Genomic DNA, 23,064 nt, shown 5'->3' with positions numbered 1-23,064 from the left:
AAAACAGGGCGGCCAGTTTGCTCAGTGGTTAGAGTGCAGTGCTAATAGTACCAGGGTCGCCGGTTCGATTCCCACATGGGCTAGTGAGCATCGTCCTCCAGAACTAGATTGAAAACAATGACTTGACATGGAGCTGATGGGTCCTGGAAAAACACAGTCTCCCAATATTCCTTCTTCCCCCCCAAAAAACAACTCTAAAGCCATCACTCCCACTTGGTGGTACTCTAATGCCACTGGACCTGAGCATTCAGGGCTAATATTCTGCATCCTTTTAAGAGTTTAGGGTTGGGACTGAGGGTCACCCTGGCTCAAACTTAGTACCCTGGACATCAGCTCTAGCCATGCTTCTTCCTTCTGATTCTGTAAAGCAAGAGAAATATTCTTCTTCTATTAGCACTGTCACTGTTAGACAGGAAGAATAACTCCAAGGAGAAGCCTGTAACATCAATAACAGTCCATGGTTCAGGGAAGTAATGCTGCCACTGACCCGTGCTTTGACCTTGGGCAAATGACCGTTTTCTCCTGTGAAAATGGTGAGAGCCCCAAGCCCAAGGTAGTGGTGAAGGTTCGATGCAGCTGCTCATAGTAGGTACCCAACAAATACCCATTATTCAACTCAGAAAATGAAGCACAACATTCATTCTTGGAAAATATTTATTAAAAAACTAAAGTGAATGTGGAAAAACAAAACAAAACAAAAACACCAAACAACACATACCTTTAAATAGCAAGCATATGACACTGATTATAAAGCTTTTCCAACTCTACTGATCTAGTCTTTCCCATCATCTACAGTCAAGGATGGCGTCCGAGGAAGCCATGTGTAAACAGGTCATTGGTACTAGTGATGAGCAGAAACTAATGATGTGAGAACGATCAATGGCAACTGACTCCCTCTCCCAGGCAGTCCACCCCAAACACGCGAGTGACCAAATCGTAGGAGTGTGTTCCTGGGGGTCTGTAGTTGTGGTTTTAATTTTTGGGTGGAGGGCTGTTGGGAGATGAAATAGAAAGACAAAGAGTATCAGTAGAGGGCAATCTTAAAGCACCTTTAAACTCTGGACCTTTTCCCACAATTTAACCCAGTAATTCTCAAACTTTACTGTTGAAAAGAATCACCTGATGAGCTTGTTAAATTCACAGGCCCTCAAAATCTGCATGTGTATCCAATCCAAATCTGCATGTCTAAGATGGATATTCCAAGTGACTGATGCATGCTGGCTAGCCTTCCAAGTTGAGAAACACCGTTTGAAACGCATTAAAATGATTCTTAGCCCCTAAACAAATTGAAAGTAAAGTTAATCTGCTGACAGTTACTGTGCTTTTGTCAATTTGGAGGGACCAATATTGGGGGGCCGGGGGGAGCCGACAGGGAGGAGCCTCCAATTCCTAACATACTGGTCTACAGGAGCCCTGAGCAACCTGTCAAGTGCTGTTCAGGAAGTACAATTTAATAATCATGTAGATGGTCGCTAACAAAACAGCCTCTGCATGAGCCACAGGCCAAGCCCATTCATTCCAGTTTAATGAACTCTGTTGGGCCGATGCCAGATGGGAAACTGCTGTTCCAACAGAACACAGGTAACTAGGGGACTTTGACTTGTGAAGATATAGTGAATAAAACATCTATAAAAACCTTTATTAACCATAAAGCACTATGCCCAGATCATGGCAGCGCATCACGGACAACATGTCGAAATAGTCACATTGATTCCAAGGTTACCGTTGTCCGCAAAAAGATGTGCTATGGCTGTGTCAAACACGAGGCAGTCACTGTTCATGATGGCAGCGGCGACCCCGTCATGGATGGACCGGGGTGTGGCCTCCCACGTCAGTCTCCGCCGGTTCCCATTCAGCTCCAGTCTGTAGGCAAAGTTCTCGGCCTGCTTGCGGGTGCCGATGAGCAGAACAATGGCGAAGAACTGCTGGTGGCCTTCGTACTTCTCTTGCTTCTCCAGTACCAGCATGAAGTGGTGGCCGAAACAAGACTGCATCATCACCCAATCGACGGCCCCCGGCAGGTTAATGTCCGTAGCTAGAAAGACAATGTCTTCTCCCTGAAGGGTGGTGATGCTTTTGTGGGCGTGCATGAGATGGGACATGACGGCTTCCAGGGACCCCTGCCACTTGCAGGAGGCACCGGGACAAGGGCAGGAGTAGGGACGGTATTCACAGATGTCTTCGTGTTCTGGCTTTTCCGTGTGGTGCAGGGTCAGGGAACAGCCCGTGGTGGCATACTGCAAGGATGAAAGAACCACATGAGCCATGGGGCCTCCTCAAAACTTCTACTACTGTAAGCCTCTACAAGGGGTGACCCACTCAGGCTTCCAGGACTGAAACTGTATTCTTAGGTCAACCAGTTTTGCTTGAGATGAATTAAACACTGAGACTAAAAGTCGTGGTTCCTGTTCACTGTCAGTATTGCCACATGTAAAATCAGGAGCGTATCCTGCACCAGGAACGTGCTCCATTCCACACTCCCCATCCCAACATTAAAAACTTGAGAACAAAAGTGCTCTTATTATAAACATCTCAAACAAAACTGGTGAGACAGCCTGGTGAAACCTGGCCTTCCTCCTCATTTTCAGTGAATTTAAAGAATTTAAAATTGAGTAGGGGTAGGGTTGGACAAGCAATGGGTTTTCTCCAGACTAGTTTTCACCTAAAGACAGTTTTGGAAATAGTATAATTCCTCTTTTTTGTCCCCTCCACGTCTTCCTGGCTCAAACTGGTGATTGGCAGGTGGGCTATGGGGGAGACTGCCTTTTGGCTCTCTGTTCTTGCCTTCTGGGGTAACCAGCCCAGGGCTGAGGGGGGCTGGGGACCCCTCACATGACAGCAATGTTACCTCACCTTCTCCACCTTTCAAATCCCCCCCACCCCCCAGTAGCTCTGAACATACTTCTTGGCTAAAAGGAACTCACATCTAAGGGGTACTTTACTAACTTGGGAAACTGCTGGCCAGTTTGGTTCCAACCAGTGGGGGTGAAAATGAGAAGGACCTCACCGTCCTCTCAAAGCCTGCTGGACTCTCCCCAGACCACTTCCTCAAGTCCAACTGCGTATCTCTTCGTGACCAGGTAGGTACGTCAGGCCCTCATGACGGGCCCAGGAGGAAAGGGAACGAAAGTGGGCCCTGGAGTGGGTGCTCGTCCTAGATGAGTTTCCTGATGTGCTCAGTCTGCCCCTAAATCGCTGCCTTAATAGCGTCGGAACAAAACCATTTTTCTCCCTTGCACTCAGGGTGACACTCCTGATGGATAAATCATACCTATCATGAGAAAAGACCACACCACAAGGAATTAGATGTGTGCTCCCAACCTTCACAAAAATTCCTCGCTAACAGATGGAGAGACAGCACACAAGTAGACACTTGCCCAGAGTACTATGCTGTCGGAAAGGATAAGAATACCTGAATCACCTTTCAGGTGAAGCCAGAAGTCAGCCGCATCCCCCTTGAGCACACAGTAGCAGGTAAACTGTCTGGCTTACCCCACTGAGACTCCCCCATCCCCTTTGGACACATGAAGACACCAAATGAGGGCAGGGCCCAGCCATTTTTCTGAGGTGCTGTGTCCAATTGCTAAAACAAAACAAAACAAAATACCACAGCTATTTTTGCTTTTCCCTACCCTGCCTTAGGGAATAACCCCCTTATAAACTTTTAAGTGGGTAAAATTCTACTTTTGACAGCTGAATTTATCATTAGCAACAAGCCGGCACTGAGCATCTTCTCCATACTAGATGCACAGCTGTAGTCACTGAGGGTACAGAAGCAAAGAAGACAGTCCCCACGCTGTCATTAAGGAAGAAGAGAGTGGCTTAAAGAAAGAAATGCAGCTCGTTCCTTCCCCATACCTAAAGTGGATTATAATAATCTTCAACAGAAATTGGCAGAAATATTTTACGGTTACTTTGCCAGAGGAATTGCTTATTCTTTTTTTTTTTTAACCCATGGACTAATTCTAAAAGCATGAGTGTAAAATTAATCAGAAGGAGAAACAAGTTCATCCACATATATTAATACTTTGTGTTGCTAACAAGTATAAGGCCCTAATAAACAAATTCCTATGAACTGTGTTTTGAATCGAGGGTGCAGCTAGGAATAGAGAGCCTTCTTATGTTCTGTCAGTGATGGGTGAGGCATTTCTGCCCAGAGTTTAAAACACACATACACATAATAAAAATAGCAAGAATTAACCCAGAGCCTGGCAGATTCTCTGGCTGAAACAAGCCCTCAATATTTGGATCTGAAGACGTTTCAGAATGAGCTGTTTACCACAGCTGCCCAAGAATAGCTCCAGGAATGAGATGAACTTTGGCAAACAGTGTATCAGAAAGTACAACCTGCGTCTCTTCCACAACCCAAAGCCCCAAACCACTGCGCATTCACCATCTCAAATGTACAACAAATATTTATCATCTAGAAATCATTTTAGAACTTCTTGTGTAACTCACGTAGAAATATTTATATTCTGAATTATTTGGTTTGCTTTACAAGTCACACTCTTCCTTCAACCCAAATATAGAGAACAGGGAACCTCCCTAAATTACGCAAATAGAAAAGACATTACTTAGCATTTGTGCGGATAATGATCTTAGGAAAAATATCTTGCTACAGCCTCCATTAACTTAAATATTGTTAAAGTGTTAGGTGCTTACTCTGCTTTTTCTAAACAAGCTGAACTTTACTGCCAATCTATTCCTTCTCTTTTCCGTCATGGGTGAGGGCGTGTCTTCATGACCACGGGTGCCACTTTTAGGACGACTGGATTAGAGATGATCTCTAAAAAGAAAAGATCTAAACTTTACACATGCGTGCACTCACATGCACACAGACACATTTGCAACAGTCTCAGCTTTGTTCTGGAATGCCATTCCAGGGCACCATGGGTGTTCCTGTTATCTGCATTAGGGGTTCTCACCCAGGGATCGGAGGGAGGATTTGGGGGGGGTCTGTGAATTCCCAGAAACTTTATGGAAAATTGTCTAGGTGAGTCTAAGCAGCAAACCCAAATTGCACTGGCCCCTGGCTTGTGTTTTCCTGACAAGCACCAAGGATTTCTCGGGGCTGTGAACCTCTGTCTGAGGGAATGGCTGCAGGTCCCACCCGTGGCAGGCTTCCTATTGAGTGCCCTACCCTGCAATGATACACAACTCAAACACATCAGAAATGCAGATAATGGTGCAAAGGAAGACCAGGGGGGCGATTCTAACAGTGGGGACGGGGTGAGCAGGAGGGCTCCACTATGGAGGAAGTGGACTGCGGAGGGAGTGGTTCCATCTGGTGCCAGCACAGGGTGAGTGGAACAAACAGTGAGGATAGAACCTAAATGAGAAGGCAGATTCTATCAGGGATTTTACTGTCTATTCAGTTTATTTTCAGGGTTTTGTACAGTGGCACTATTGACATTTGAGATCCATAATTCCTTGTGGTGGGGACTGTCCTGTGCATTATAGGATGTTTAGTAGCACCCCTGGCCTCCACCCATTAGATGCCAGTAGCAACTGCCACCACACCCCTCAGTTATGACAACCAGAAATGTCACCGAGCATGGCCAAATGTCTCCTGGGGGGCCTTGTTGAGAGCCACTGATTTCAGTGAATGACAGAACCTGGCTGGGCAGCCAGTCACAGCTGGGGGGAGGGGTCCACAGGGTAAGTGGTCAGGCTGGTCACTGCCCCACTCCACAGGTACTGCCCAGAAAAGCCCAAGGGTGCCAGCCCCCCACACAAGTAGATCTGGATGGCTTGCCAAGCATGGAAGTATGCTAGGGAGAGGTTCTCCCGTGTTACAGACTGACTGACTCATCAGGGCTGTGTGGTCACACATGGAGCACAGCCTCGCATCCCCGAGCTCCCTCTCTAGTGCTCTCTCATAGCACGGCAGCTTAGGAGTTAAACAAAGAATCAGTGTTTTGAGAAAAAAATAATTTACATTTGCCTTGATGCCCAGCTCCCCACCCAACACACACAGACCAGAGTCCACAGATACACTGCTTGGAAGCAGCTTCTAAAATTAGCTTCTTCCTTGGTTCGCAAAGGAGAAAAACATCCATGAAAGTGCCTCCCAAAGGAATGGGCAGCACACTTCACAAATAAGTAATTAGTACTTAGGCCCTCCCAACCCTCCCTGGCATCTCCCAAGAAAGTCCTGAGGTTTCCCTTTTTGCACGCTGGCTAGGGCTTGCCCGACCAAACTTAAGGGTGCAAGGATGTCTGCTTTCCTTCAGACGCCTGGGTCTTAGATGCTCGCCCCTGCTCCTGAGAAGCGCCTGGGCCAGTTGGCAAAGGGCTGCCCCTGGGTTCTGGGAAGTGTCCCCAGCTACAAACGAGATTTCTCCACAGGGAAATATCTGTTCATTTCCCCTAGGGGCAGGGTGAGGTGGGAATTTGCTTTAAGTAAACCTCTTGCGGGGAGGTGGCAGGGGAGACAAGACCACACACAGAAGCCTGGAGCTAAAGAAGAATGTGGGGAGAGGGAAGATGGCCCAGCAGAACGCAAAACAAAGAAATGTTGAAATAACACTTCTGACTTCTCTTTAGAAACGCTTTGCATTGTGATGGCTCAAAAGTCTTGTGCAAATGTATTCTGCCATGGAAGGTTCTGCTATGGAAGGCAATGTGTGACTTGGTGCCTCATTTTTTAATCTTTGCAGAAAGAAGTAAATAGTGCTAATTCTTTTCCTGGGTTTTGAACGTTGTATTTAAGCTGGAATTTAGGCAGGGTTTTCCCCTTTTGGCATAGAAACCCCTTCACATACAAATGTGACGAGATACATCAGAAACAGAGTTAAACACTAGACACCTGTTATTTACCTAATAAACACAGTAACATAATATTTGTCTAGGAAATGCATATATAAACAGTATATCCCTTCTGAGCCAGGGTGCTCGTGAAGGTCATGGGTCCTATGACTGATTCAGAACACGTCATTTAACCTATTCAATTAAATGTGAGTCTACGCAATTCAAGAACTTCAGCTCCAGCAATCCACAGTCTGCTACAGTGAAGGCGCCTTGAGCTTGGCAGAAGCGTGTCCCTCTCAGGGACTGGGAGGTAACCACCCTGGTCTGCCTGCTTACCTCCTAGGCAACAGTGAAGTTTATTAGCAAAATATCTGCCAGTGCCTCAAATGAGAATATCTCAAGAAAAACAAAGCACAATCGATATCTTGTTGTTGATGCTCATAAATTTTTGAATAGAAGAAATGACCTTGTCTTGGAGTAAGCAAAAGCAAACAGTGCTTTTCTTCAATCTTAAATAAGCTGTAATGATCACGAAATGCTCACTGATGGCTAAATGCAATGAGTGACCTGGACCGGGAAACCGAAACTGCTGCAAAGTCCATGACTGGAGCAACAACTGAACTACGGACTGTGGGTTAGATAATAGTATCTGCAACATGTTATTTCTTGATGTGGGTGACTGTATCTTACTTATGTAAGAAAATATCCTTATTTTTAGGAGAAATACAGTAAGGTATTTAGGGGCAAAGGAGAAGGATGTCAAAAATTAAATGGTTAAAAACTATATGTTTGAACGGAGTGAGCCCAAATGAAAAGGGAAATGAAGCAAAAAGAAAACAATTAGTGAATCTGGAAAAGTGGCACATAGGAATATTTTGTACTATTATTGTAACTGATGTATAAGTTTGAAATCACGTAGGAATAAAAACATACTCTAAACTACAGGGACTGAGTTAGCATATTTATCCTTTGTGGGATAGAGATTCTTTTGAAGAGTTGATTGAATGAACTAAGTTTTATCATAATTTTTTTTTAAAGAAAAAATAGGTTTAACTACATATTTATGTGTAAATGCAACTAAGTTAGTTTTTATTTTACTAGAGGCTCTTTGGGACTCATTTCAGTGGACCAATAAAATTTCAAAATGAAGACATAAATTGTTATAATAATCAATACTTCTTTGATCCCTATAGAAGACAAAGCCTTCTCCTTGCTCCTTTGATCCTTCTAAAGGTCTGTGGGCACCAGGTAAGTCTGTGGCCCTGGAATGTAGTTTCCAGCCACTACCCCCAGTGGTCCAAGGTTTTCGATACCCAAACATCTGAAAAAGGAGCTCCAGAAATGAAACTTACCTACGCCCCCTTTTGCTTACTCAGGTAAACGCCTTTTCACACTGGGGAGGAGAACCGAGAAATGGAATCAGAGCTATCCGAATTCAACTGGAAGGATGAATTCCTGGCAGCATAACTTATGTATAATAAACTGATAACTAGGGGACTATTGGTTGAAGTCTCTACCTTCTCGACACTCTTTGGACTTGTTCAAATGAGAGCTGTGGTTAAACCTAGTATAGCATCAAATCATGATAAAATTTACAATCTAACCAGCAGTCAAATTTTACCACTTTTTTAAAGGACATCTTGCAATTCAAGCTAGCTCTTCTGTGATTAAAAATGTCTGTCTGCCCCCAAAATATCACTGAGTGATCACAGGTTGTTTTCCAGTTAATTCATAGGTCTATTAATTTTGTTCATTGATTTACTGATTTATTTCCTGCTTCCTGCCCATCGAATATCTCTTGGTAAATGAATATCAGGTTTATCTGCAGAGGATGATTGGTCTCCACCTTGCTAATTTTATTTTAATTAAAAGTCTTACTGTGAAACTTAGAATTTAAAAAAAAATTCAATAGGCCTTGAAATCATGTAAGGAAAAATGTTTTAGACTTCAGTCACTTAGGGGTTTGTTTTGTAATTTTTGATAAAGGTGTTTCACAAACTTTATTTACATAAACGACTTGGGGTGGGGGTGTTGATTTATAAGTTTTCTGAAATCTTACATAGATTGAGGAACAAAGGTGGTGTCGTCATTTTGACAGCGGTATGTCCCTCTTGCTCAAAACGTGTTTACAACCATTGGTAGAGTAGCTATGATTAGAATGCAAGTAACTCCGTGTCCTGTGTGACCTTGAATTGCGCCTACCACACCACCTCTGACTGGGTCTACAGAACTGTCCACAACTCATCTCTTGACTGTTATTAACAGTGGGGGAGTTCAGACTTGGGTAACAGGAGAAAGTGAAATCTCTTCTTGTGAATTGTAACACTCAACCTGCGTCTGTGTAGCATCCTTCCTGTAAAAGCTTTAGCAAATTTTCACTTAACTCGAATGGTAAATTCCTCACCTTTGCTATGAGGTGGTGCGAAGAGATAATTATCAACCAATAGTGCAGTGACAGTTTCACAGATAGTAAAAGGAGAAGACATGGTGTCACTCAGTACCAGAACTGTCCCAACAGTGACGAGACTAAGAAAATACTGACATTTAACTCGACAAACTTTCTTCGGGAGAAAGCGATTCTAATCAAAATCTTGGGCTTAAAAATGCCTCCTTTGGTCTAAGAGAAAGTTGACAAGCTCCGCATTGCAGACAGCTTTCTTCCTAAAGGCATCTTGATGGAAGGCCTTGGCAATATTATCGCAGTAATTTGAGCACATCCTGGTTTTGGGGGGTTGGAGAAGCACATATGGCCTTACAAAGACATCCTGGGCTGGCAGGGGTTTATTTTTAATCTTAGAAACTTTAAACAAAAGATGACTTTTGACCAAGTATGTTTCTCATCGGATCACAGCCAGGGTGAGCAGGCAACCACACAGTCTTGAAGAACCAGTTTTGTAAGGTCCCCCAGCAAATGAAAGCGCCGTAAAGAGCCTGGAGTGAAAGGTTTCATGCCCTATTCTGGTGCCTTGCCCACTCTTTTCCAATATGCCCACTCTTCTATGCCAGGCTCCCATCTGCATAGTCACGTTAACTGTCCTGACAGCTATTGAGACAGTGCCACATCCCTTAGCAGTCTTTATTTCTTGACTAGAGCAATCGTGTTGAGCAGATGACGTAAGTGGTAGGGTGTCACAGTCAGCAAATAAAAATACAAGACACCTGGGCAATATTTGGCTTACTCTTACACTGAAAATTAATCTGAAATTCAAATTTAACTGGGCATCCTGTATTTCACCTGGCAGCCCTGGTAAGAGGGCCATTCTGACATCTCTCCAAAAGCCACTGCGTGCATCTGGAATAGGAACAGGAATCACTCTTCCTCAGCAGCGTGGGGTGGGCAGCCGAAAAGGCTGGAGTTGTATATTGGATGTGTCATGACGAGGCCCAGACTAGCGTTTCTAGCCCCCAAATTTACAAACTATGACTTTGGGCAAACCTCTTGGTGGGGATACTGTGTCCCATTTCCTTTACAAAGTTATTAGGAGGATAGTATGAGAACACAGCAAGTTTAGACAAGGGAAGCAACGTGCTATACAAGCGACTCTACTGGCCTCCCCACTTAACCCCATGGGATCTTTCATCCTTCCCTTCTTTGTGGGCAGACTGCTGCTCATCCTTTAAAATGTAGCTGACACCACCCCGGCAGGAAGGTCTCCAGACTCTGCTGCTCCTACCATTTCAGAAGGGCTCTGCCGCTCTGTTGGCACATCTGTCTCCACTGTTAGACTCAAGAGTATTGTAAAGCACAGGTGGGAAGGAAGGCAATGGCTGGCTAGGCAGATGGGCTGCAGGAAGGGGAGGGCTTGGGGCAGCAGGGGCTTGCGAGGCAAGGGTGGGTACAATGAAAAGTTAGTGGGTAACCAGGAGCCAGTTCTGGCCTGAGGTCGTACCAGACAGAAAACGCAGGCAGCAGCATTAAGAAAACCAAAGGATAACCCCCAGTGTTGGTGATACTGGAGGGAAATAGGCACTCCATCCATTGTAAGATTCCAAGTGAGAAAGCAATTTGGCTCTGCTATGAAAAGCCTCTGATTTCTGCACATACCCTTTCGCTCTACCATTTAACTTCTAAGAATTTATCGTTAGGAAATAATTACTTTCTTATACACAAGGATTCAGTTAATAGCAGTACTTTTTATTTTAATCACAGCAAGAAAACAGAATGAGTTACATGAGCACAGACAGGAGCTTGAGTACGTGACTGGTACTGCTATGGAACTCAGTGCTATGCAGCCACTAAACACACGGCCTTAAGGACTGTTTGTCAATGTAGAGAAGCGGTCACGATGTGTTCCGTGTAAAAATAGGTTATGCAATAGTCTGTGGATTCTCCTCCTTACCTGCTTTTTCTTTTTTTCAAAATGAAAAATACCACTGATGTAGAGGTAAGTTTGCAAGGGCATATGCAAAAATGGTGTGTTGCTTATTTCTAGGCAGGGAGATAATAGGGGATTATAATTTTATACTACTTTCTGTGTTCTACACTGAAAAATATTGATAACTTTTTAAAACATTGTATGTGTAAAATAAAATACACATTAACCTTCTAAAAACATTAAAGAAATGAAAAAAATTCAATTCTCATCACTGAAAAACTAATGCCAAGGTCCACTTACCCAGCTCTGTGAAAACCCTCCAAGATTAGGAATAGGGAAGAGAAGTGCGGTGGGAGAATCTATGAGAGAAAATGACAAAGACTCCTTTTTTCTTTTTAAAGGTTCTGCTTGGCCCTGACCGCACATTGGCCATTTGCTTTCTGTTGGCTTCTAACTGTGCACATTTATTGAGTGTTTACTCTGTGCTGGGGCTGTGCGAGGCACTTTGCACAGATTATTACCAAGTTTGATCCTCACAACAACCCAATCATCACCCCATTTTACCAGTAAGCCACTGAGGCTTGGAGGGGTCACCGACCAGTCACAGTGGGCTCTGGACCAGGAGGCCCAAGTAGGGCCTGTCCTCACAACTGCCAGAGTAAGCGGTAGCCTGGGGGGGAGAAGTGACCCAAAGACACTGCCTTTATTGATTCAGAGTTTTAAAATAGGACCCAGGCCCATACATTTAACACAGGTTTATCTTCTATTGACCTCCATAGGGTGTGCGGCTGAAAACTTACCTCACAGACACTACGGAGTCTAAACATCATTACATACGTAAAATCTTTCCCCACTGGAAACAAGAATAACAGTTTCCCAATTTTTAAGAAACTAATGAAGAAGGATGGGCATCTGGGGCAAAGTTGATGAAATTCTGCGGCAGAATTTCCATTATCTCTCAATAAGCCTTAGAAAGTTCCCTCTAAGGTTTCATACAGAGACCCATTTGATCAGGAAAAGTGTGTAGCTTTCTTATTTCCCTTTTCAGGATGTCCAGAATGCAGTCACATTCTAATGCCCCACGTCTTGCAGGGCTTGCCAGTAAATGTGTACCTACTGTATGCCCCTGTCAAGGAGTGAAATGAGAAGTACCATTGTTTGTAAGTTTTGTCCAATGTACACATCTGGCTCTTAAAGACATTTCACACTGAGGTCTTAGTGCAGTCGTGTGTGTGTGTGTGTGTAGCACTTTATCTGGGGCTTCAATCAGACAGGAGAATTTAATTCAGTCTCAGGCGAGGGACTTGACAGGCTGGCCCTGCGGCACCATATTGTTCCCTTCCATTCTAGTTGTACCAAAGTAACAACTTTAAGTAACAATGTGGGAAGTCTTTGGCCAACTATGTGTGGAATCCACATTAAACTTCAGTACTCTTATACAGCATTCTAATGCTTCTGCTCTTTACACTTAGAAGCTGTATCTTCAATTTTCTTCTCCCAAGCCTTGAGCCTTGCTGTAAATGTATGTGGATTCCAGTGCTTGCCCAGCGCATGTGCTCTTGAGCCAACCTGCTCACCTTCACCTAGCAGTGAGGAGGACCACAGGGACAATTTCCAAAGAAATCCCTTAGTCCTAGGGGAACAATTCTGACATGGTTTTGGCAAATCAACTCATCCCTTCAGATTTCTAGGTGATCAATCACTCATCACTTAGCAACCACCCTAACACCAGTCATCTTCTCTTTCATAAGGTGACGCAAAAGCCCTCTGCCACACTTCTAATCTGATCTCAGAGCACCCACCAGCTAGGTGTTATTGCCATTGTTTTTAATGGATGAACAAACAGGCTTAGGGAAATACATGACTGGACCAAGGTCATATGAAGCCAGGCTGAAAATCCGGTTCTGTCTCCCGGCTAGTACTCTCGTCCCTTGTAGTTTACTAGTTTCCGAAATTTCAGGGCAAGAAAGGTCCTTGGAATAATCATTCAGCCCAATCCCTTCTCTTACAGATGAAGATCCTCAGGTACAAAGAAGTAAACTGGCTGGTACAAAGTCAAACATATAGTCACCAGGACAATAATTCAGGTTTCCCAATGGCAAAAACAGAATATTCTCTTGGCAAAATAAAGCTGAAAAGGAAATAAGCTACCAAATCACATACAGTGAGGCCCCGTCGGCATTCCGGAGTTCATGCAGGTAAGAGTTCACTGAGAACTTCCAGGCTCTGAACGCTTTTTAAAAGAGAACCGGGTCAGAGGTTGCACACTGGCAGTGGGAATGTGGTCTGCATACATGGCTGCTTTTCCTGCAAGAGCTGGCTTTATATTTGAATTTGGGCAATGTTAAAAAAAAAAAAAAAAAAATTGAGATTTTTAACACTGAAAAGATCCCGATTTCTGGCTTTTCTTGGGGAAAAAAAAGAAAAAAATCCAAAGACCTGACACGGCTGCACACACATTCACACCCCTCCGAGTCATCCATCTGGGGCTGAGTAAAAGTTGCCCTCTTGGGAGGTGGCATGTGTTCCCCAGCTACCAACCACCTCCTTGAGGTCTCCGGAACCCTGAGGCCTCAGCCTCTCTCCCTTCCATGACCTGTCCCTGCTGGCATTTAGGATTTGTTGATATTGGACTAGATAAGTCCACACACTGGGAGCTTTTAACTTTCAACTGGGTTATCTAACTTGACTTTTTTTTTTTTTTTTTTTTTAAAGGAAAACAAACCACAACACTGTCACAATCCAGCAGCAGGGAAAACTTGTTTGAGGTACTAGAAACTCTTAGAGGTGACAAAGGAAAAAATGGCAAGAAAATGTATCATCGTGTAAGTGGGCAGGCGTACTTTAACATTTCCCAGAGTTGTGGAGAGAAATACTCGGCTGATATTAAAATGTTGAGCGGGGGCATAAATGTGTCAACCTTCACTTCTCCTCCGACACCCACGCTCCACTGAGGTAGTGGGTTTGAGATATGGGGAACAGGATGTCAAAACTTCTCAGGCGTGAAACAAGCCATAGAATGGGCTAAAAATACCACAAGTGGAAGACAGCCATTCTCTGATAGAGATACTTTTTTAAAAAGGAGACCTGAGCTAATAATGCATGTGGTGCCTCTACCAAAGGTGCTGGCAGCATTTTAGCCTTTAATTAAGGGGTCCCACACCTATGTAAGGAAGCTATTTGGCAACACATCCATTTTTGGGCCAAGTGAAACATGAACAGTTGATAGCTACAATGAAATCCCCTAAAGTATTCGGTTTTAGGTTATTTTTCTTCCAGATATCCTGACCCCACATGCCCTACGAAGTTCTTGCTAATGAACTTTATAGTGAGCATGTATGTTGTCTCGTTGGGATGTTCCCATTAGAGGCCCGTTTGGTGAACTCATCCAACTAGATGGTTTTGTTGCTGGTGTGTAAACCTTGAGTTATGATTTGGAGTCTTAAGAGTATAAGCTCAGATTCAAAATCCCTACGTAGTGAGCAGTACAAAGGATGTGTGTCTTTGCGACGCAGGTTCACGGACGGGCCCACCTATTAGCTGTGTGATCTTGACAAGTCACTTAACAGACACTTAACCTCTCTATAGGCATGAGTTTCCTCATCTGAAAAAAAGAAAGGCAAATTAATAAGAGCTGACCCACACAAAGTAGCTGGCACACAGAAAGCACCCAATAAACCGTCCACACAGCCTCTCTTCATTTAATGGAATGCTAGAAGCTACAGATCCTTAGAAGTCGAGCAGTCCAATCCACTCGTACAGGTGAGGAAATCAAGGCCCCCAGAAGTGGTCTCTCAGGCAAACAGTGGCAGCTCCAGGTAACTCTTGATACCTAGGCTCTGGTACTTTACCCAACACTGGTTTTCTCACATGAGCTAGCCCAGGACAGAGATTCGAAGAACAGGTAGGGACAGTGACAAGGCAGTCCAGTCCCTATGATTTCCAGTAGCAAGTGCAAGCCAAAGGGCTAGATACACAGACTATTTTATTGAAGTTTGACATAGACCTTACCAGTCCCTACTGCTCTCATCCTCCCCAACTTGCTGGGCCTCAATATACATCCAAGTTTGGTTTATCCAAACTAACTGGCCTGTCCGTAGTTTGGATTATTGGTTAACTGAAGTTGAGGCATGATACTCCAGCTTTATAAATCTCACACACATGCAAACGCACCAAAGTGACCCCAAGATCACTCTCTAAGCTGGGTTCCTGGTCTGCAGAATGGTTGATCCTGGTAAATCTCAGTTTGCACGGTGATGGCTTTGCCCAACTGCATTCTTACAGAATAGGGACTTGCAAAATCACTGATATGTAGAGAAAGGCTGAGCACCCCATTCCTAAGAGAACTGCTCTTCATTAGCACGTTACAGGTTAGAAAGGACATATACTTCAATAGAAACCAGAATCCTAGATACTGAAAGTGAAACGTCATACTTCATATAGCACGCTATTAATATAACTGTTTCCTTCCCTTTCTCTTGGGAGTAAAACAACGCTCTGATAAGATTGCTGCTTGGAAATAAATTATGGAAGACTGACTGATATCAGACACTCATTTGTGAACTGTAAGTCACCTAAAGCCATTCCTACTGGTCACTGAAGGTTTGGGGAAAAGTGAAGGTCTGAGAAGATGTCTCCCTACAAATCCTGTGGGGCATCGCCCCTGCAACCCCATGCCCCCCAAAATATCTCAAAGATTAAATATCCACTCATGCCACTATCATCAAATCTTCTCTTGATCACTAGGCTACCATCTTCTTCATGATCCTAAGAAAATTATAGAAGTATTTTGTCTAAATGTTCTGAGAAACAACTGTTGGACTGGGTGAATTCGTAAGCATTACATGAGGAGTGGTTGAAAGCAGAGTAATGTGTTAAGCTTGACAGAAAACCCGTAGTTTAAACACAAATTCAAACTCTTATTTGAATACGCTATTTTAAACTTCATCTGTGGCAGGGCACAGACCAAATTAAATCACTCATTTTACTGACTTGACTCCCAAGCTTCAATTCTCTAGTGGATTATTTTTAATTTAAAAATAAGCTCTTGCCCTATAAAAATAAGCAGCACCAAGGAGAAATGCAAGACAGCCTAAATGGCTCAAGAGGCAGAGCAGTTACTTTTACAAAAAACACACACACAAAAAACACACACAAAACCCTCAAAACTATTAATGACATTATTTTCATTTCTAAGTTTAGAAAATGAACCTTATGGTATAACTGTAGCTTATAATGATTAATATAGACCTGTATGTCTCTGAAACTGCTCCGTAAGATTTTTAAGTGACAGGTGTAGGTAAACAGAGGTTATAATATGACCACACTATGCCATACTATGTAGCCATTTAAAATACAGCAAGGGAGAACTAGGTTTCAGCAATTGAAACATATGTGTGATGATAATGAATTTAAAACAAGTTGCAGAAGCCATTTTTGGAGAAAAACTTATGCCTATGTGTGTATATATATATATATATATATATATATATATATATATATATATATATATAAACCTTCCTGACACACACTGACATCTACGATTTTATATTCAGCTGCGAGAGTATATTTATATGTGGTTAGAAAAAAAATCTATAAACATATACACTAAACCTAAGGATGGTGGGAAAGGAGGAGAGATATCTTAGTCTTTCTCTTGACTTTTCTTGTCTTAGTTTTCTTTTTTCTTTTCTTTTTTTTTTGCAGAAGCACTGATAACTTTTTAAACTAAATTTAAAAAATTACGTGATGGGCTTTAAAGAACTGTAACAACAGCTCCTGCGTGCCCTTCCTGTTAAATTCCTGATCAACTTTTGTTTTCACCCCACTTAGTAAAGAAAAACCCACAACTCCCTAAACCTTGGAAGGTTAGGAGAGGGAAAGGCGTGGCTTGCAGGGTTTTCTTATTGCTGGAGCAAAGAAAACAAGCTGTGGGCACCCCTTTTTTTGACTGCACTCCGGAGGGCTTCCACGTATCAGGGGCGCGCAGACGGCAGGTGAGGGATGCAGGAGGAATCCGGTACCAATCCTCCCAAGCCAAGTGCCGGTAAAGGGTGCGTTTAGCTCGCCCATTTACTCCCTCCTCAAGCCCCCACAGATAATCAACTTCCCAGTCCAAGTTTTACTTGTGCGGCCCAGCGCTGCCCAGCACAACCGAGTACACGTCTGCAGAGCACGAAGGCACTGGATGGGGAGAGCTCTGATGTGTTCCAACAGCGATCCCGTGCCAGTTAGTCTGGGGTCAGTGCTGGGGCAACTGTTAGCCCAGAGCTACTCCCAAAGTGGGCAGGTGAGGCATAGGGCAGTGTGGACAAAGTGCACACATTATTATTATTTTTTAAAATAACAGATGCCACCTGCCTCTCAGCGCGAGCGAGTGGGCCGGAGTTCTGGGAGGTCGCCAGGCAGAGGTGCGCAGGTGGCACCTAGGCTTACCTTGCAGGGAAACAGGACTGCAGAGGCCACCTTCTCCATAGCAAGGTTCCTGATGCTGGGCGTCAGGGCGCCCCTGCACGTTGGGCAGCAGCTCAACTTCTGGCGGCATTGGTTACACACCAGGTGCCCGGCCTGGCACTGCAGGATGGGGGGCAGGACATAGTCAAAGCAGACCGGACACTCGAAGAGCGAGGTCAGCTCGTGGTGCTGCGGGGACACCGGGCCAGCCCCGCCGCCGCCGCCGGGGCCCGAGATCACCGCCGCCGCGGCGGGCACCGCGGACGAGCCGGGGCCCGCAGCCGAGATGGTGGCGGCGGCTGGGGGCGCAGCCGGGGACGGAGCGTGCTGGGGCTGCGGCGGCGGCTGCTTGCTGCAGGGTTTGTTAGCGCTGGGGCCGGTGGAGGACGGGCGGCTCATCGCGCTCCGAACCAACCATGGAACTGCGGGCGCCTGCCTGCCGCGGGGCCGCCGGGGTCAAAGCGGTGCGCGCCCCGCGGGCGGCGGGCTCTGGGGCAACGCCACCGCGCCCAGCCCGGAACGGGGCAGCGGAGACGGTGGGCGCCGGGCAGGCGTGGGGGCTGAACCGCGCAGATCTCCGCAGCCCTGGGCGATCCGAACACCCCTCTGCACCCCAAGGCTCCTCCTCCCGGCGGCGTCGCGGGCCCCGAAACCGAGCGGTGCGCAGAACCCCGGCACACCAGCTTTTGGAGCGGCAGCTGACGCAAGCCCCGGGGGCGCGCGCGGACGTGACGCCTGGACACGTGTGCGGCCGCCCAGGCGCGCGGGGACTGGCAGAGCCACCCAGCGACCCGGCGCCGGCCCCGCCCGGCTCCAGCTGGCAGCGCAGGGGGCTGCCTAGCGCGGGCGCTTCCTGCTCGGACTGTGGGCCGGGTCCGCGCCAATGAGCATGCCCGGCTCGCCGCGGCGGCGCGGGGTCCGCTTTTCCGGATTGGGGAGGGGGCCGTCCTCCGGGAAGGCGTCGCCGAAGTCGTCTGGCCACACCCCGTGGAGCCACTCCAACGCGTACCCCGGGTTCAAACCAGAAGGACTACTTCAGACGGGCGGGTGGGGGCTTGGGTGGTGGGCGGACGAGACTCGGGCGCCCCTGGACAGGTCGGAAAAAACCGTGAGGTTTCTCTTCCCGGGGTTGAGTCACCAGCGCGCGGGGGAGGCGTACGGCGCGGGCCACCGGGCTCTTAGTCTGGAACGCGGGGTCAGGACGCGGAGCTTTGGGCCGGAGCAGGGCAGGGGGCTCCGGTTGGGTCTGCAACAGGAACTGGATCTAGTGCTAAGCTGTTAAGGGTGGGTTTGGGCAACTGCGCTGTTCCTCGCCCCGAGTGGGGAGAAAGTAAACTCTCTGTTCCTTTATGAACAGAAAGGCGAAGGCTTCAAGTGAATTAAGCGCCTCTGGCTTGCTTAGTAGGCCCTGGAGAGATTTCATGGGCAGCATTGACCAAAAGGAGAGTTCCAGATCCTCTAAGAATGCCAGAAATCTGGGTTGGGTCGTGAGGCCCCAAGAAGACAGTGAGTGACCCTCCAGTATAACGCAATGCGTCCTCATCTTTGGGGTTCCCGCAGAAGTCCAAGGCTTTGATGCGAGGTGTAGGCACTTGCCCTGCAGAGTGAACCACACCTTAATTTTTTAAAATTAAGTTTATTGGGTTGACGTTGTTTAATAAAATTAGTGTATATAGGTAATTGTATAGGTTTCAAGTGTACAGTTCTGTAGTACATCATCAGTGTATTGCATTGTGTTCACCACCCAAACCAAATCTTCAGTCACCATATAATTGACCCCCTTTACCCTCTTCTGCCATCCCCATCCTCTCTCTCTGTCTCTCTCTCTCTCTCTCTCTCCCTCTCCCTCTCCCTCCCCCCCCCACTATACGCTTGTCTGTGTCTATGAGTGGTTTTTGCTTTCAGTTTTAAATCCCACGTGAGTGAAATCATATGGTTCTGTACTTTTTCCATCTGACTTATTTTACTTAGCATGATATTCTCAAGATCTGTCCATATTGTCCCAAAACCACACGTTAATTTAAGATATACTGTGTGCTTGGAGTTAAGTTGACTTTCTGCTTATGTTGACCCACTGACACTAGAATTGGAAGAAGGGGCTCCTTAGATGATTCTTTAGGAGAGACAATGATAAAGAACAACAGACAGGACTGGGTAAAGAACAGTGCCCTCCACTTATCATCTGTGTGACTTTAGGCAACTTCTTTAATTTTCTGTGCCACAATTTCCTCATCTGTAAAAGTGGAATAAAAACAGTGCCTCACTTACAGGTGAGATAGTGAGGATTAAATGAGTTTGATATATGCCAAGAATCTGGCTCGTCATAAACACTGCTTAAATGTTAGCTGTTATTTAAAAAATACTATTAGTGAATGTTTAATATTAACATTGGCTATCAGTGAATAAAATCTGTTCAAGAAATATGCTGTGAGAGCCCAGAAGAAATTAAGTGTAATCTTATAAAATGCATCTTAGAAGGACTACATGCATGGACTTGAGGGACTATGATCTAAATCTAGGAAAAACTGAATAGATGTGATGTCATTCAGTGTTTCTCCAGCATTTGTTACTATGTGCCAGCTCTGAGAGTGGTTCTCATTCAATTTCCATTCCAGTAAGGGATCAATGCGGATAACCCAACACTCATGGGAGAGGATTTCAGATGAATAGGTGGGTGGGGTGGGGGTGAAGGCATTGGAGCAGGAGCTAAAGTATAGTGAGAGAATGCATTTGGAAGTGCATTGGGCTTGGGGGTTGAGGGTGGCACATGGGAGCCTCAGTTGGCCTGATAAGACCTTTACCTCGATGACAAGTGATAACTATAAGTTTTTGAAAAGCACTATAACATGGCTGAATTGGAGTTTGGAAGGGGGAGTACAAAATACTATTTATTGAGTGCCTACTAAGTGCCAGGCATGGGTAGTTCTAAGGACTTTGCAACAACCCTACTCTATGGGTACTAATGTTCTCATCTCCATTTTATAGTTGAAACTGACAGGGAGATTAATTTGCTCAGAATCGCACAGCTGATAAAAGCTTCAGAGTCTCCTTCTTAACTACTAGTCTATATCCCTTTCCACTATGCCTGACTCCTAGTCTGGTTAAGGAGTTAAGATTGGCACACTCAACATAGTCAGAAAACAGTTGCACAGCCTGTAATAAAGCACTGAATTGTGTGGGCACACTTTACATAAACTCCTTAGCTGGTCTTGAGAGGAAAAAAATCATATTCTATTTATCCATTTGTGCCTTTTATATCAAAGAACAGAAAAGTGACAACAGAAAATCAGCCACAGTTTCACTTTTATTGGAGAAAAGGTATTTTCCACTTTTCACACCCAAGCATGTGGAATTTATTACCAGGATTTATTTTCTTTCCCCCAGCTCTGACCTCAGTGCAGGTGTGCCTCATTCCCACGGCTTCCCAGCTCTCACTGGAGAAGTGGGGTCCCCACCCTTGCCATGTTGACATGAGCTTTCAGTGTTCTAGCCAGCGAGGCCGTGGCTGTTCAAAAGGCAACCTGGTTTCAGAGGTGTTGAAACAAAGAACAGGAAAAGCCATTCTCTGTGGAGAGATTTGGTTCATTTTTCTAAAAATACAACTAACTCACCCACCCCTCCCCTGGCAGATGCCTGGTTTAGTATGGACAGATTTCTTCTTGCTCCCTCCTTCAAGTCACTGCACTCATTAAGTCCACCAGGGCAGTTACAAAATGAAAACGTCTCTGGGCAGTTGCTGAAGGAAGGTGGGACGAGAGTGGACAGGCCTGCTGGTTGACCCCCTTCAGTGACCTCTCCAGGCTGCCAGGCCGGCCTCTCTAGTCCTTCCCTTTCTTCCTGCCCTGGTGCTTTTGATTCACAGAAAGTTGACCTTTGCACCTGAGCTAGAGCACTGTCTGTCGGGAGGGCATGCATGCTGTTGTGAGACTTATCTGCCCTGGGGAGTTGCTGCCCTTGCTGAGCTGTGTTTAATGGGTGACTTTGTGGCCTAGGGAGGAGTTGGGGGTCCAGCCTTTTGTTATCTCCTGATTCATGACTCATTTACCAGCACATCTGCTGCGTAGCAGGTTGGCCTCTTTCCCCCACCCACTGCAATGAGAATTGCACAAGGGACACTTCTCCTTTACCCATCTCCCCCTCTCTAGTGCCCTTTAAAGACTAGGGGTGTCCTGAGTAACCTTTCTTTCCTTAAAATATTGGGGTGAGTCTGGTGTTAAAACAAAAACCTCACAGGTGAGCCCCTAATCTCACCTAAACTGTTGAACTCCAGCTAGGCAGACAAGCGCTTGCTGTGCTTTTTTGTAACTAACAAATTGTGTGGTTTTGCAAATTAGGCAACTTCTGCAATCAGACTATTGGTGTGCATTTTCAGAGCAAAGTGTGGTCGGCTTGTTCTGTTTAGATTTAGAGATGACTCAGGAGTGCACTGGAGCTTGCTGTATGGAAATTTCTAACAAGGGGAAAGCTTGTGGGAAATTTGGAGGTGACTGTGAAGCCCCCTGATAATTATGGTAGGAACCTTTATCTTTATAAATAAAGTGCTTTTGTTTCTGGGTAATTCCCGCATGCTCAAACTTCTTCTGAAGAATTACGGGTCTTTTAATGCAAGTATTTCTTGAACAACCACCATGAACTTAGTACTGTGTATTACACCGAGTAGGTATGTGCAGTTGCATTGCTTTTATTAATGTATCCATAGGTAGCTAGTATTTCTTTAGTGTTCACCCTGTGCCAGGTACTGTTCTAAGCACTTTACATATTTTAATTCTTTTAATAGTCACAGTGGCTCCTATAAGTTAGATATTTACAGATAACAAAACTGAGGGACAGAGAGGCGGAGATACTTACAGTAAGTAGTATATATAAGATGGCTCCAGAGGTCCTGCTCCGGGTGTCGGGCCCCTGTGTAATCCCCTCCCTTCAAGTGAGAGCTGGACTCACTTCAAATGAATAGAATATGGCCAAAGTGATAGAATGCCACTTCTGAGATTAGGTTACAAAAAGACAAGACTTCCGCTTTTCTCTCCCTGTCTCTGAGGCTTCTCTGTGGGTGAGGCCAGCTGCCAGCTGGGAGTGGCCCTGTGAGGCTCACACCGCAAGGCACTGATGTCTCTAGCCAACAGCCAGCAAACACCCCAGGCCTAGTTGACAATTGGATTGTGAGACCCTCAGCCAGAGGACCCAGTTGGGCTGACACACAGAAACAGATAATAAATGTTATTTTTTAAGCCACAGGTTCGGAGGTACCATATTTTGCCATGTATAATGCGCACTTTGTTGCCCAAATTTGTGAGGGAAAAATAAGGATGCGCATTATACATGGGTAGTACTAAAAAATTAAAATGAAAGATTTTTTTTTTCCCCCCTGAAAGTTTGGGCCAAAAACATGGGTGCGCATTATATACAGGAGCGCATTATACACAGCAAACTACGGTAACTTGTTACACAGCATTGTATAACTAATGCACTTATTCAAGGTCAAAAAGCTCGTCTGTAAAAAGAATTGCAAAGTAGAGATCCCCTACTTTTTTACCTTTTAAATTAT

General features: G+C 45.3%; 1 protein-coding gene across 1 annotated transcript; it reads right to left on the bottom strand.

Annotated features, from left to right (window-relative positions):
• Positions 1-636: 636 nt before the first annotated feature.
• Positions 637-18,419, bottom strand: SIAH2 (siah E3 ubiquitin protein ligase 2). Its single transcript, XM_019748912.3, has 2 exons — positions 17,502-18,419; positions 637-2,237 (listed from the first exon to the last, which is right to left on the bottom strand). The coding sequence occupies exons 1-2, from the start codon at positions 17,916-17,918 to the stop codon at positions 1,680-1,682; spliced, it is 975 nt and encodes a 324-aa protein (XP_019604471.3). The 5' UTR covers positions 17,919-18,419; the 3' UTR covers positions 637-1,679.
• Positions 18,420-23,064: the final 4,645 nt, after the last annotated feature.

Source organism: Rhinolophus sinicus, chromosome 17 (genome assembly GCF_057876585.1).
Source record: "Rhinolophus sinicus isolate RSI-liver-muscle chromosome 17, RSI-T2T, whole genome shotgun sequence".
NCBI lineage: Eukaryota > Metazoa > Chordata > Mammalia > Chiroptera > Rhinolophidae > Rhinolophus > Rhinolophus sinicus.
The sequence above is the reverse complement of the archived record's forward strand: the minus strand, read 5'-3'. Positions and strand labels throughout refer to the sequence as shown.

Coding starts and splice junctions, on each gene's coding strand:
- SIAH2 (XM_019748912.3), bottom strand. CDS start 17,918: ATGAGCCGCCCGTCCTCCACCGGCCCCAGCGCTAACAAACCCTGCAGC. Junction 2,238..17,501: donor CAGTCCTGTTTCCCTGCAAG/GTAAGCCTAGGT, acceptor TCATCCTTGCAG/TATGCCACCACGGGCTGTTC.